This window comes from Girardinichthys multiradiatus, chromosome 20, assembly GCF_021462225.1.
Source record: "Girardinichthys multiradiatus isolate DD_20200921_A chromosome 20, DD_fGirMul_XY1, whole genome shotgun sequence".
Classification (NCBI taxonomy): Eukaryota; Metazoa; Chordata; class Actinopteri; order Cyprinodontiformes; family Goodeidae; genus Girardinichthys; species Girardinichthys multiradiatus.
Genome location: NC_061812.1, coordinates 17,362,567 through 17,376,585, shown reverse-complemented (window position 1 = coordinate 17,376,585; position 14,019 = coordinate 17,362,567). Strand labels below are relative to the sequence as shown.

The window sequence follows — 14,019 nt, the reverse complement described above, 5'->3', positions numbered from 1 at the left end:
TTTTGTCCTCATTCTGGCTCGTTTTTTGACCACTCTTTCTGGCCGAATTTGCTATATTCATTTTAAATTGTTGGTTTCCTGGATTTTAAACATAGTCATCCATTTAACGTAAAGCTCAGGTCACTGAAAAGACCATCATAGAAGCTTTATCAATTCTACAACCAGGTTTGGTGTGTGTTTGGGATCATTGTCGTGCTGCTTTGGTTTTAGATGCACTATAGAATTTGCAGTTAGTCCTCAGCTTTAATTGCTTCTTCCACTTTGTGCAGGGGAGCAATACCACTGGCAGTAAAACAGGCCCACTGCATAATGCAACCACCACGCTGCTTAGGGTTGGGCATCGTTTTGAATTTAATGATTCCAGTTCCAATTCCTTGTTTAGATTCTGGTTCCTATCAATTACGATTCTTTTAAGGGGTAGGGTCAAGAAAGTTTACATGGCTTAAATGAGCTAGCTAACCAGAGTTCTTTCTGGATGAAATAGTCTGAACTTCTCTATAAATTCTAATTCTATGAACATCTTACTTTAACGAACTTTACTATGGATTTCTCGCAGGGCTATTTTCAACCAGTATATAAATATCACACCTATAAACTTAAATATAAATGTAATGCATTTTTTTTTGACAGGGATACACTTTCACACGAGATTGTTTTGAAAACATCATTAAACACATTGACACATATCCAGTATCAGATCCTGCAAGTACTTAAACATTACTGAGCTCCAAACATTACTGGGCTCACCTGGTCCAGAAAATCAAACAAACAGAAAAACATATTGTGCAATGCATTCCATTAGTAGCAGTTACAGTATAATATCAGAAACAGTTCTTGTTGAGGAAAATAATCTTATCTGCCTTCTCAGGCAGTATGTGTGTACATTCTGGACTGATAAGTGTCCTTTGTGGAGGAGAACACATCTTTGCTGGGTGTAGAAGAAGCTTGAATAAGAAATAAGAGAAATCAAGATCTGACAGCAAAGCATAAGTCTTTTGTTGGTTCCACCACCATACAGCAGGCTCCTCAGACATAATGGAGTAGCACATCACACAGTCTGGTCAACAGCTTGGCTAACATTACAAATTTCAGGTTATTTATGTATGAACAAATACAGGGGATATCGTTAGTGGGATGTTTGCATTTAAGATCACCCACCATTGTAGGTTGAGTATAACTTTTTAGCTGCCTCAATGTTGGCATAAGAAGTATTTTATTGTTTTACTTACTTGACAGACGGGGCACTATGCTACTTCTACATCATGAATCCGGAGGTGTTTAATCATGTTGGTCATACACCCTCCTTTGCATGTTTAATCGTCTTGCATGTGTTGCACTGACTGGTCATTTCTTTTATTAAAGTTATGCCACACTTTCAATCACCTCCTCACACTGTCCATGGCTGCATACACATTTCCTGCAGATTCTTCTTTGTTGGTGTTCGCGGCTTTTGCTTCCGATCGGGCAACTAGGTATTGAAACTAGGAATCAGAATTTAAAAATGTGTACCCTAACAATGCTTGACATTTGTTATAGTGTTTTTATATTTAAAAGTCTCATCTTGACTCCTCTGAACTTACTCTTTGTCATTATGAGAGAAAAGCAGTCATATTTATTTCTTTTTTTTCTTTTGCTTACCATGGGCAGATTACATTGATCAGAAAAGGACACTCAGAACATAGTTAGCATTATCCTTGAAAGAACTTTCTATTTGTCTTATTGTGCATCACTTTGTAAAACAACACAGGATTGACTTTTCATCTGTCATAAGATGGATTCAAGACTGACTTTAAGATACAATTAGAAAACAGAGGTTAAAATAACGTATTTTTGAGAACGTTTTAGTTATATGAAGAGAATATGAAAATAAAAAAAGCATTTTCTTTCTGTTTCTCAAGATCTTTCTTCAGCTATTTCTTTATTTCTGTTTGAGACCAGAAAAAAAGATAATAAAAGAGTAATTACGCCACTCCAGTGTCTATTTATGTACATGAACAATTACAAAGTACACCGATGATTATACTAGTGCAGTCACAACTCAGCCGTTTTTGGTTTGACCTATATTTTCCGGCTACAATTTTTCCTGCCCACCCGTCACTTTCAAAGACTGTTGTTGTCCATAGTTGCGAGAAGCGACAGGCGTTCATTATTAACAGACTGTGGGTTGAAAGGCAGGCATGGTGGCTTGAAGGGCGAGTCTGTTCGGTAAGTGCTACTGTTTGTGCCAGTAGAGGATCAGGGCGTTTTCTCTGCTGCAGGGTGAGAGGAATAATAATGACTCTGGTTATAATCAGTGCTACACAGCTATGGTTTTGCTTTAAAGTAGGCTGGTGGGTTGGGTTTTTGTAATGGAACAAGAAGACAAACAAAACTAAAATCTAAGTTCTGTGTAATTTACACAGGATTTATAATCCAAGTAAAAAGTATACACACACTCATCATGCCCAGCTTTAGGACAGATTGGTGCTACTATAAATCACACTACTGTCATGATTTGGGGTTGTTTGGTTTCGGGTTTTTTCCTTATGTTTTTCACTGTTCAAGTTTTGAATCATGTTTCTGTTTATTTTCCTGGTCATGCTTTTCTTTTGTCATCTTGTTCATGTTTTGTCAACTTTGGTTTTCGGATCTGGTTATGCTTTAGCTTCATGTTTTTCTAGTTTGTGTTCAAGAGTCTCTGTTTTGCTCCAGTCACGTTTTGTTCTGTTAATTAAGTTTATGCGGTTCACCTGCTTCAAGTTAATCTGTCTCCTTGCTCCACCTGGTTTTCACGCCATATATTCACACCTGTTCTGTTAGTCGTCGTGGAAACATTTCTCATGCTCATGTCTTGCTCTCAAACCAAGTCTTGTCTTTTTGATCATGCCATGCCTGTCTTGCCTGCCCGTTTGTTTTGTTCCTGCCTCCTGCTGAGTGTGAGTTTTCGTAATTAAACCTTTTTTTTTTTACTTACCATCACGCTGCCTGCTCGTCTGCATTTTGGGGTCCAATATCAAGTAAACTGTGACTGAATGTCTCCGCCAACAACGGACCTCGCGGAGGAGCACCAGGCTAGCTCCATTGACCTCCTTACTTTCCTGTCTCGGGAGGCGGAGAAGTCGTTGGGCCGTTCTGCGGGGCTGTCAGTGCCGCAGTTGGCTTATAATGGATCCAGGTTGGCGATTCCAGTTCCGGGGACAGGTCCCCTTTGTCGCCGTTCTCCGCATGCTCCCCTGGTTGTGCACTCCTCCCGCCGCAAGAAACGCCGACGTGCAGGGGTTCCTAGCCAGTCGGCTGGCGAGGAGGTGGTTTCCCGGCCAGCCTACGTGAGTGCTGCAGCAAGTGAGCCCGCATCTTCGTCTGCCACAGCATTGTCTCCCAGGCTCGCTGCACCTCCGCCCATGCCGTCTGCGCTCGCTCCAGCCCGGTGTTCTAGGGCAACACCTGCCGAGCTGGAGCAGCGCTTGAGGTTCACTGCATGCCAAATAAAAATCCTCAGGACGACTGGTCTCCTGCATTCCTCTCCTGAGCTGATGGAGAGGATAAGGCAGATAGAGATGGAGTATGAAATGGCAGTAAGGTTGTTTTACTGCCATCCTCCTTCATCCACACCAAGCCACAGGAGTGCTGCTGCAGAGCAGCCCACGTCAGGTCTCCAGAGCGCTGCTGCAGAACAGCCTGACTCCAGGCCAGACACACCACAGCCTGACATACCACAGCCTGACACACCATAGCCTGACACACCACAGCCTGACTCCAGGCCAGACACACCACAGCCTGACATACCACAGCCTGACACACCACAGCCTGACACACCACAGCCTGACTCCAGGCCAGACACACCACAGCCTGGGATGACACTAAGTCAGTATCAACCCCCTCCACACGGCGCAGAGGACGTCGTAAGAGGGACGCCCCGGCTCAAGTCATCGGGGGCCCCGGCGACGCCTCTGCTTCTGCTCCCACCACTGAGGGTCTCGGCGACGCCTCAGCTCCTGCTCACGCCACTGAGGATCCCGTCGACGCCTCAGCTCCTGTTCCTAGTCTGCAGGGGTTCAGTGTGGAACTGGTCCTTGTTCTGGCTTCTGAACCCTGCGACGAGGGGTTCGAGGAGGAAGCACAGCTGAACCCTGTTCTTGAGGGGTTTAAGGAATGTTTTGTCCTCGTTCTGGCCTTTGAACCCAGATCTGAGGGTTTGCCAGGCTCTGCTTCAGCCTCTGAGGGTTCACCAGGCTCTGCTTCAGCCTCTCAGGGTTCAGCCTCTGAGGGTTCGCCAGGCTCCACGCCTCCAGAGTTCCACAGAGTTTCTGGGAGGTCCTCTACTCTGCTCAGTCGGCCTCCTGATCTACCTGCAGTTTCCCGTCGCAGGCCGCCACAGTCTCTACGCTTCTGTCGACCTCCACGTCTTTGGTGCAGGTCAGGTCGCCCGCCTGAACTCTGTGCCTGCTGGGGACGACCTCCTGGTCGCCCGCCTGAACTCTGTGCCTGCTCGAGACGACCTCCTGGTCGCCCGCCTGAACTCTGTTTTTGTTTTTGTTTTGTTTAGGGCTTTGGGAGGGCCAGTCCAGAATATTAATGAAGCCTACTTTATCCTTTCCAAAAACCAGTTTGAATGTGTGTTTAGGATCAATGTCCAATTTAAATAAGAATTAGAAATTTTAACCAGATGAATAAAACTACCACTATCAGAAGAAAGTAATTGGTTAGGATGTTAATAAAAACAAAATCAGGAAGGACCAGTCCACAAGCCTTTAATGAACTAGGAACCACTAGAGCACCAGTGTCTCTGTTAATATTTTGTGCCAATGACAAGAAGGATATTTGGGGAAGTCAAGTGGAAGCTTTTAAACCACAGAATGCTCAACCAACCGTCAAGCATGATGGCTTTTAAAAACATAAAACTGTAATGCCTTCAGTTACAAAAATTTAAATAAAATCATAGAAGATCAAATAGGTTTTAAGTTCCAGTAGGTTACAAGCATGAAGAGTAACTAAGACATCTGAACCACAAAGTATGTAAAATGAAAAACACATCTGAGAAAACATTTCTGTAGCTTTTAAAATGAAAAGGTGGATTTTTCTTTAAGTAACACTCTCCTAAAAGGGCTTAATGTTGTGCAAATTATACAATAAATGTATTTGGTTATCTTTAGAACATAAGAGCCACTGTGGTTTTACCAGAAATTCATTGGTTTATGTTTTAAACTACAAGCATGCACAGTTATTGATTTGTCATGTAGATTGACCAGGCATTAATACATGATCTTTTCTTATATTTGGCAAGTTTAAAGAATACATCTCCAAGTTCATCACATTGCACAAAAGAGTATAGTCAAATCAAGTCATTTTATTTTTAAAACTCATTTGAAAACAAGAGCTGAGCGAAGTGCTGTTCAATTTGTATAATATCAAAAGATAAATGCAGACAAAAACATTGCAGACAAAAAGACATCAATTAGGAACATTTGAAAGCCAGCGAATAAAAATGTATTTTTAAATAAGTTTTAAAAATATCTTATGTAGGAGAGGTACTAGTGTGTTAGTATAGCCCATTTCACAGCTTTGTCGCAGCTACTGCAAAAACAACGTGGATCTGGGAACAAGAAGAAGACATTGCTCTTACTGTGTCTAAAGAGAAAACTAAACCTGCACTTTTTTAGCGAGCATAGTATAGCGTAGCATGGTATATTTAATGACACCAAGAACAAATGTTCATACCTGAGGTTTTATCAGACTTGACATCTCATCACTGTGAGCACTGTTACCTAACAGAGCCACTTTGGGTCATATTAAAGGCCACAGCCATTATAGTGAATATCTGACATGTGTCTGAAAATAAGAGGCAAGCAACTTTCTTAGAAATTATATATGCTTGTTTGCAGCAGTTGCACACCTCTCCCTGGCATGTATAGAAATTAAATTGCATATATTGTCACCACATATTCACAGCCTTCCTGCTCTGTACCATTGTATCTTAAAGGTAATAAATCTCTGTCATATATGAATTACATCACTTAGAATTTACTTTAAACATAGAACTGGCTCTGCTCGTTTTTCATTAGGGCACATTTTTTATCTGTAGTCCCATTTATACTTTGTGTCAAAGCGTGAAGCTTATCAGTTCAGGTCTGCAAACTTGCAAACATCTAATATCTCAGCATGTAGTGCATGTCAGAGAGATATTAGCTTAGATATTAATTCATGTTTGAAAAGAGAGAGAGTGTAATGCTCGAGCAAGGATCGAGATTATTAAAATTGAAAGCAGTGATTTCTGATTCCCACTATTATTATCATTTATGAGTAGTTCTGTATGATTTTGCTTATTGGAGAAAGAGGTAAAGAACCTTATGTTCTTTTTTTCCCCAGCACTGATTAATATTTTAAACCATAACTCAAAATACCTCATTTTAGCTTAGGTTCCTTTTCAATAATAAAACATAAACATAGCGTGATGTTGGTGTCTTTGGGCTGAGTTTTCACTGCTTTCTAAGAGCTCAAGTAGCCTTCAGAACGATGAAGTAGGGATGACATCCAGCGTTACTCAGCAGCCTTGTCAGCTGTAGTACAACTGTTTACACCTGTGTAAATCAAGATGACAAGATGTGGGAGTGTTAAAATAATTAGCGCCATTTCAGCATACATTACTATTGTCCATTACTTTAATGAAGCAATAAAATGAAAGATAATCCACTTCCTGGATCTGTCTGAAGAATGAAAAAAAAACAAAATTTAGCAGTTTCCACTCAAGAGCTTTAGAGAGAATTAAGCAATACAAATATATGTTTTGAAATGTATTATTTTATTTATGATTATTTTTAAAGATGTTTAGCTCTGAAAGAGTCTAGCTCTGAAAATGTTTTCTACAGTTTTTTATCCTACAATTTTACTATCTTGAAAACTTTGCTTATAAGACTCCTATAGACTAATCCCAAGAAGAGTTTTCTACTATAAATGCTCATTTTTTACAAAAGAAAAAATCTCCACCCTGACATTAAGATTACCCATTACGTCTGCAGTCATTAAATAATGCAGTCCTGCTCCAGCTCAAAGCAGTGATCTGCTCAGTTATTTTGTTCATTCAGCAAAAGCAATGTAAAGTAGCAAAAAGTTTCAGTCCATCTAACCAGTTCAGTTTTTATGTGCTGCCCTGTGTTGTTGCTTCTCAACCCAGAAACAAACAGGAGGTGGTAAATTGTCTTTCTGATCTCAGCGCTCTGTGCTGCGGGATACAGCGCTGTTGTCATCCAACTCAGCCATCTTCAAAGTCTGAATCACATTTCTCCTAGACCTCCACTGGTCTGACAGTAACGTGATCCTGGATGCTTGGCTGACCTTGCCACTGCTCATACTGGGGAAAGAGCTGCAAATCCTGCTGATAAATTAAATACTGAAAAAGTGCATAGAAGAAGATGCATTTTAATCAGCTCAGTGGATGCACTTCATAAAGTACAAAGAATCGATGTTATGATTATTTTTATTATTGATATGTCAAACTGAATACCTTCTGAAACAAAGGTCTTGAGAATATCCAAAGCAAATTAAGAAGATGGCATTAATGTGCTTTTTGGTGATTCATATGCCTGTTTGTTATAAAGACAGCTGTTTTTGACTAAAGGTGTAAAGTCTAAAACTTTTTTGTCTTTTTCAGATCAGAAGACGTAGACCCACACCTGCCACTCTGGTGGCATCCAGTGATCAGTCCTCACCTGGTAAGACACTCAACTAACCTGTAAAGAGAGATTTTGTCATTTGCGCTAAAGTGGCTCAATGTTACCGTATTATTGACAGATATGGGGACATTAAATTCAAATTGTCATAGTTAAATGTTGCTAATTGATGTTTCTAGAGATTAGATTTCACTCACTTGTGTGCACAAGATAAATTCAGTGTATATGAAAAATATTTGGTGAAAAACAAATCCTTCTAATTATTTTATTAAATTTTCTAGCAAAAAAGGAGATATTTTTATCCTGCTAGTTTCGCTACCTACTTTGTCTTTGTTCATATGATTTTCTCCTGGTCAGATCGCCTCTTTGCCAGTTTGTACCCCTTTTTTATGCACAAACACTCCCATTTTGACCCGTCCTATTTCAATTTCATACCAGTAAAAACAAAAATTTAAATAATTACTTAAAAATTCCAAATCAGTTTATTTCTCTTGGTATTTAAGCATTTTCATTGAAATATGTAGATAAAGAATCAATAAAATAATCAAACCTATAATTTCATTAGATTCAAAATTTTTCTGTAACACTTTCTTTCCATTGATTGTCGTTCTGATCCTGATTAGGACCAGTTGACCTTTATGAAATACCAGAGGTTATGGCCCTGATCAAAGTAAGATAAGTCCTGCTGACAGATAATATTTAATGGTCACAAACACATTTCCTTACAGTAAACGGAAAATACATTTTATGTTAAATCAATAGTTATCAAAGTTAGTATGAAACATCCCCCTAGCAGGTATCTATTGACACTTCTGCAAAGGGGCGACATGACCAGCAACCGTTCAGTTTTTGCTTTTTTATGACACAACAATGTGAATAAAGTCTTTTCAGTACTCAAAGGTTCCAGTCTCATTAAAGAATTACTTTTGTTCAGGTCCTGAAATGAGTTAAATAGAGAATGAATTAGATTAAAAACTTTTACTTTCAGTGTTTAAGATATGATTTTGTACTGTTAATCACTCATATCCATGTGGAGAAATTCAGCTTTGTAAAAAACTTAAGGTTATGCTGGAAGTTGTATATAAATAGATATACTGAGGATCATCGCCCTGTCTCAGTTCAGGTCAAGAATCTAGAATAATTCCAATAAAATTACAACCTGTTGGACTGTATATGTAGAAAAAGATTCGTACCTCTGACAGATTTAGGTAAAAAGTAATCCTAATTTTACTGACTTGTTTCTTATGACAAGAAACAATAATAACGTTTTTGAGTGGGTTAGCCATTGTCCTGACTTCAATATGTGAAGGAAGCTAAAGATTAGGTGATGGCAAGCCGGCCTTTTAGTTAGAAAAAATATGAGCTCATCTTCAAATATTAATTGTCAAACTACCATTGGAAACATGCAAAAAGCTGGGCAGACATTATAAGACGGGTTTGATTGCTGTAATGCCATTTTTTAAGATATAAACAAAAACAGATATTTTTTGTTGTTCAAAACTGATACACCTTTCACATTTTTGAGAGATGTCTGTCTTATTTCCCATCCTGATACAAATTTCTGGGTTGAATCGGGCTAAATCTGCCAGGGGGATCAATAATTTGGGCAATAACTGTAGAGTAAGTGACTTCAAAGTAAGCCAAAAGTGGTCCCTCAAGTTAGCCAAACAGCAGCTCCTGGAGGCATCAAGGTCTAGGAGGAAGATCAGAGGGGGCAGGGCCTTCTCTACTGATGCTCCTCAACTGTGGAATAACCTACCCCTGCACATTAGGGAGGTTCATTCAATGTCTGCTTTTAAAACTTGTCTCACAACCCATTTTTTTTGTTTGGCTTTCAATCTCAGAGATACTTACTTTAAACTGATTTGTTATAATTGGTTTTATTGTGTTTAATCTTTCACGTTCTTATGTTTTTTTTTTTTTTTTTTTAAACATGTTTATCTTATGTGGCAATGTGCGTGTCTCAACTGTGGCTGTTTTAAAGCACTTAACTAGTTGGTATGTTGGATGGTATGGTAAAATCTTAACTCCTCCATGGTGTCAGTTTTTTGACAATGACAATGGACGCATGGATGTTTTCTTGAATTATTTTTGGCCTAATCCTTTGTTGAAAGACTTGTATTTTTTCAGATTTAATGCTCCAAAATGTCCTTTTCAAACAGCAAAGGTCTTCTCTTTCTAGCCTTTTGAAAACAAACCCAACTTCTTTATTCTTCTTTATTCTTTCTCTAATCTTACTGCTATTACCTTTAACATTTAGAATGCCATATCTATATTGTTAATAATATTCTTAGATTTTCACATTTTGACTCAAAGCAAACTGTGTTCTATTTAATTGTCTTAAGAACCCCTCCCTGGACTGCCACCTTATCATGGTGCAGGGGTTTGAGTGTCCCAATGATCCTAGGAACTATGTTGTCAGGGGCTTTATGCTCCTGGTAGGGCCACACAAGGCAAACAGGTCCTAGGTGAGGGATCAGACAAAGCGCCGCCCACATACCCCTTATGATGATTACCATAAATTAAAACCGTGTTCCCTCACCCGGACGCTGGTCACCGGGGCCCCTCTCAGGAGCCAGACCTGGAGATGGGGCACGCTGGTGAGCGCCTCGTGGTCAGGCTTTCAACTACGGAGCCCGGCTGGGCAAAGCCCAAAGAGGAAACGTGGGTCCCCTTTCCGATAGGCTCACCATCCGTGGGAGGGGCCAAAGGGGTCGGGTGCAATGTGGTATAGGTGGGTGGCAGAAGGCGGAGACCTTGGCGGTCTGATCCTCAGCTGCAGAAGCTGGCTCTTGGGGCGTGGAATGTCACCTCTCTGGTGGGGAAGGAGCCTGAGGTGGTGTGCAAGGTAGAGAGGTTGTGTCATCTGATCTGTGGCCGCATGTCTTGGACACTCGGGTGAAGAGGGGAGCGGAGCTTTCTACTGACGACTACCTGGTGGTGAGCTGGCTCCGATAGTGGGGCAGGATGCCGGTCAGACCTGGCAAACAAATCTTGAGGGTATGCTGGGAACGCCTGGTGGAGTCTCCCATGAGTCAAAGCTTCAACTCCGACATCTGGGAGAGCTTCAAACACGTTCAGGGGCAGGTGGGGGACATTGAGTCCGAGTGGGCCATGTTCCGTGCCTCCATTGCCGAGGCGGCTTCCCGGAGCTGTCGTCGCAAGGTTGTTGGCGCCTGTCACAGCGGGAATCCTGAAACCCGCGGCGGTGAGGGATGCTGTCAGGCTGAAGGAGTACTATCAGGTCTTTTTGGCCTGTGGGACTCTGGAGGCAGCTGATGGGTACCGGCAGTCCAAGCGGCATTCTGCTTGGGTGGTTGCTGAGTTAAAATCTCAGGTGTAGGAGGAGTTCGGAGAGGAAAACTGCTTCCGTACGGCTTCGAGGCGATTCTGGTCCACCATCTGGCTTCTCTGGGGGGTACACCACCAACATTGTTTACAGTGGGGAGGTTGTGCTGTTGACCTCAACTTGGGACATTGTGGGTTGATGGGCAGAGTACTTTAAAGACCTCCTCAATCCCACGAGCATGTCTTCCACTGGGGAAACGGAGGCTGGGGATCTTACGGCAGGCTCTCCAATCTCTGGTGCTGAGGTTTGGAGACCTCAGCACCACAGATTGGAGAGCCCTGGTGCCGAGGTCACCGGGGCTCTCGAATCTCACCGAGGTGATTAAAATGTTCCTCGGTGGTAAGGCCCTGGGGGTGGATGAGATTCGCCCGGAGTTCATTAAGGCTCTGGATGTTGTAAGGTTGTGTTGGCCTGCAGCATCGTGTGGACATCGGGGGCAGTTCCATTGGATTGGCAGACCTATGTAGTGGTCCCCTTATTCAAAAAGGGGGACCGTAGAGTGTGTTCCAACTATAGGGGAGTCACACTCTTAAGCCTCCCTGGTAAGGTCTATTCAGGGGTTCTGGAAAGGAGGGTCCGTCGGATAGTTGAACCTCGGATTCAGGAAGAGCAGTGTGGTTTTCGTCCTGGCCATGGAACACTGGACCAGTTCTACACCCTCAGCAGGGTCCTGGAGGGTGCATGGGGGTTTGCCCAACTAGTCTACATGTGCTTTGTGGACTTGGAGAAGGCGTTCGACCGTGTCCCTCGGGGAATCCTGTGGGGGGTACTGCGGGAGTATGGGGTACCAGGCCCTTTGATACGGGCTGTTAGGTCCCTGTATGACCAGTGTCAGAGCTTGGTCCACATTGCCGACAGTAGGTCAGACTCGTTTCCGGTGAGGGTTGGACTCCGCCAAGGTTGCCCTTTGTCACCGATTCTGTTTATAACTTTTATGGACAGAATTTCTAGGCTTAGCCAAGGTTTTGAGGGGATCCATTATGGTGGCCGTAGGATTGTGTCTCTGCTTTTTGCAGATGATGTGGTATTATTGGCTTCGTCAGCTCGTGATCTATAGCTCTCACTGGAGCAGTTCGCAGCCGAGTGTGAAGCGGCCAGGATGAGAATCAGTGCCTCCAAGTCTGGGGCCATGGTCTTGAGCTGGAAAAGGGTAGAGTCCAGGGGGGAGGTCCTGCCTCAAGTGAAGGAGTTCAAGTATCTTGGGGTCTTGTTCATGATTGAGGGAAAAATGGAGCGGGAGATTGATAGACGGATCGGTGCTGCGTCAGCAGTGATTTGGGCACTGTACCGCTCTGTCGTGGTGAAGAGAGAGCTAAGTCAAAAAGTAAAGCTCTCGATTTACCGGTTGATCTACGTTCCTACCCTCATCTATGGTCATGAGCTTTGGGTCATGACCGAAAAAACGAGATCATGGGTACAAGCGGCCGAAATGAGTTTCCTCCAGAGGGTGTCTGGGCTCTTTCTTAGAGATAGGGTGAGAAGCTCGGTCATCCGGGAAGGACTCAGAGTAGAGCCGCTGCTTCTCCATGTCGAGAGGAGCCTGTTGAGGTGGCTCGGGCATCGGGAGGAGGCCCAGAGGAAGACCCAGGACATGCTGGAGGACTATGTTTCTCAGCTGGCACCGAGAACGCCTTGAGATTTCGCCGGACGTGCTGGGGTTAGGGTTAGGGAACCCAAACCCTAATCCTGGGGAGAGGGAAGTCTGAGTCTCTCTGCTTAGGCTGCTGCCCCTGTGATCTGACCCCAGATAAACGGAAGACAATGGATGGATGGATGGATGGATGGATGGATGGATTAACAACTCATAAACACCAGAACATGTTACAAACTGACTTGGTTGTGTTTAGGCTGGGAACCTCATGCTTACCTTTAAAAATAAGATTATAGTTTGAAGTAATACAATTGAAGTTTTGTTATGTCACCGGTAAATGAATAAAAACTGGAGGCATAGACATTTGCAACCTAGTTGCATTCATTACTCCAAGGTGTTGTCTTCAAACATACCACAATTTCATGCACAAATGGCGAGAGGGGAAAAAAAGATTTATCCTTTTCATTTTTACTGCTGAGATTCTGCATCTCATCTCTAGTAACCACAAAATGAATCTTCCTGTTGCATTATAGCAATAAACACAGCTATGAGTCCTCTCATGGGATCTCAATGATCAAACATAACAGTGAACCTCTGAGGAGTTTTCTTGCTGTATGAGTCATCCACCGAGTCCCTGTTTTCTTCTCTGCCTTTGCTGATTTGGGAATGTGTTTTTATGTAAATGTAAAGTGACCCAATGCAGATTTAAAGGATGAAAGCAGAGAGAATAATTTTCTCCTGGTGAGGAAACATGCTGGTATTCTTTGGTATGAATGAAGATGAGGTGATGAGTCATTGAGCTAACAGACTGATAAAGGAGAATACTGTTAGTATGCTTTTTTCTGGATTTATTTCACAATTTTTCCAGCAGATATAAAATCATCAGTCGGTTTGTTGATAAAATACTCCAATACATGAAGAAAAAAAATAATACAATTACATAAAAAGAGTTCACAAAACCAATATATATAAGCGAAAATAAAGACAGACAGAAAGGTTAACAACTCAGAGTAACTCAATAGATAATGTGTCAATGAACTAAGGATGGTGGGCCGAATACTGACAAACTGAATGAATGACTTTATGTGGAGGAGGTGTGATCAGTTGTGGTTCTTGCATACATCTCACCCTGCAGCTTCCCCTACTTTTAAGTATCTCCAGAATTAGTAATCAACATAACATTTTTAACTTCAGTCTTAGCCAGCATATAAACTGCTTTTTGTATTAACTCAGGCGATCTTTATCCAATATTCAAATTTGTTTTGTCATCTGAGATATTTAAGTGTGAAAAAAACAAAAACAGTAGAAATCTGTAAGGCAGCAAACACTTTTTCACTATCTAATGTCCTAGCATTATAATTCTTGTCAGCATAATAATAGTTGCAGCTTAAACTATTGTAGAGCATATTTATGGTTTTCAGGTTTTCAAACTT

At 42.0% G+C, this 14,019-nt stretch overlaps 1 protein-coding gene across 3 annotated transcripts in view; it reads left to right on the top strand.

The window, feature by feature from the left end:
* Positions 1–14,019, top strand: part of LOC124857284 (protein phosphatase 1 regulatory subunit 1A-like) — a 47,299-nt gene that overhangs the window by 12,893 nt on the left and 20,387 nt on the right. For all 3 annotated transcript variants that reach the window (XM_047348490.1, XM_047348489.1, XM_047348491.1), the window contains one exon: positions 7,628–7,688. In XM_047348490.1, coding sequence (XP_047204446.1) covers positions 7,628–7,688 — 61 coding nt within the window. The remainder of the gene's footprint in view (positions 1–7,627; positions 7,689–14,019) is intronic.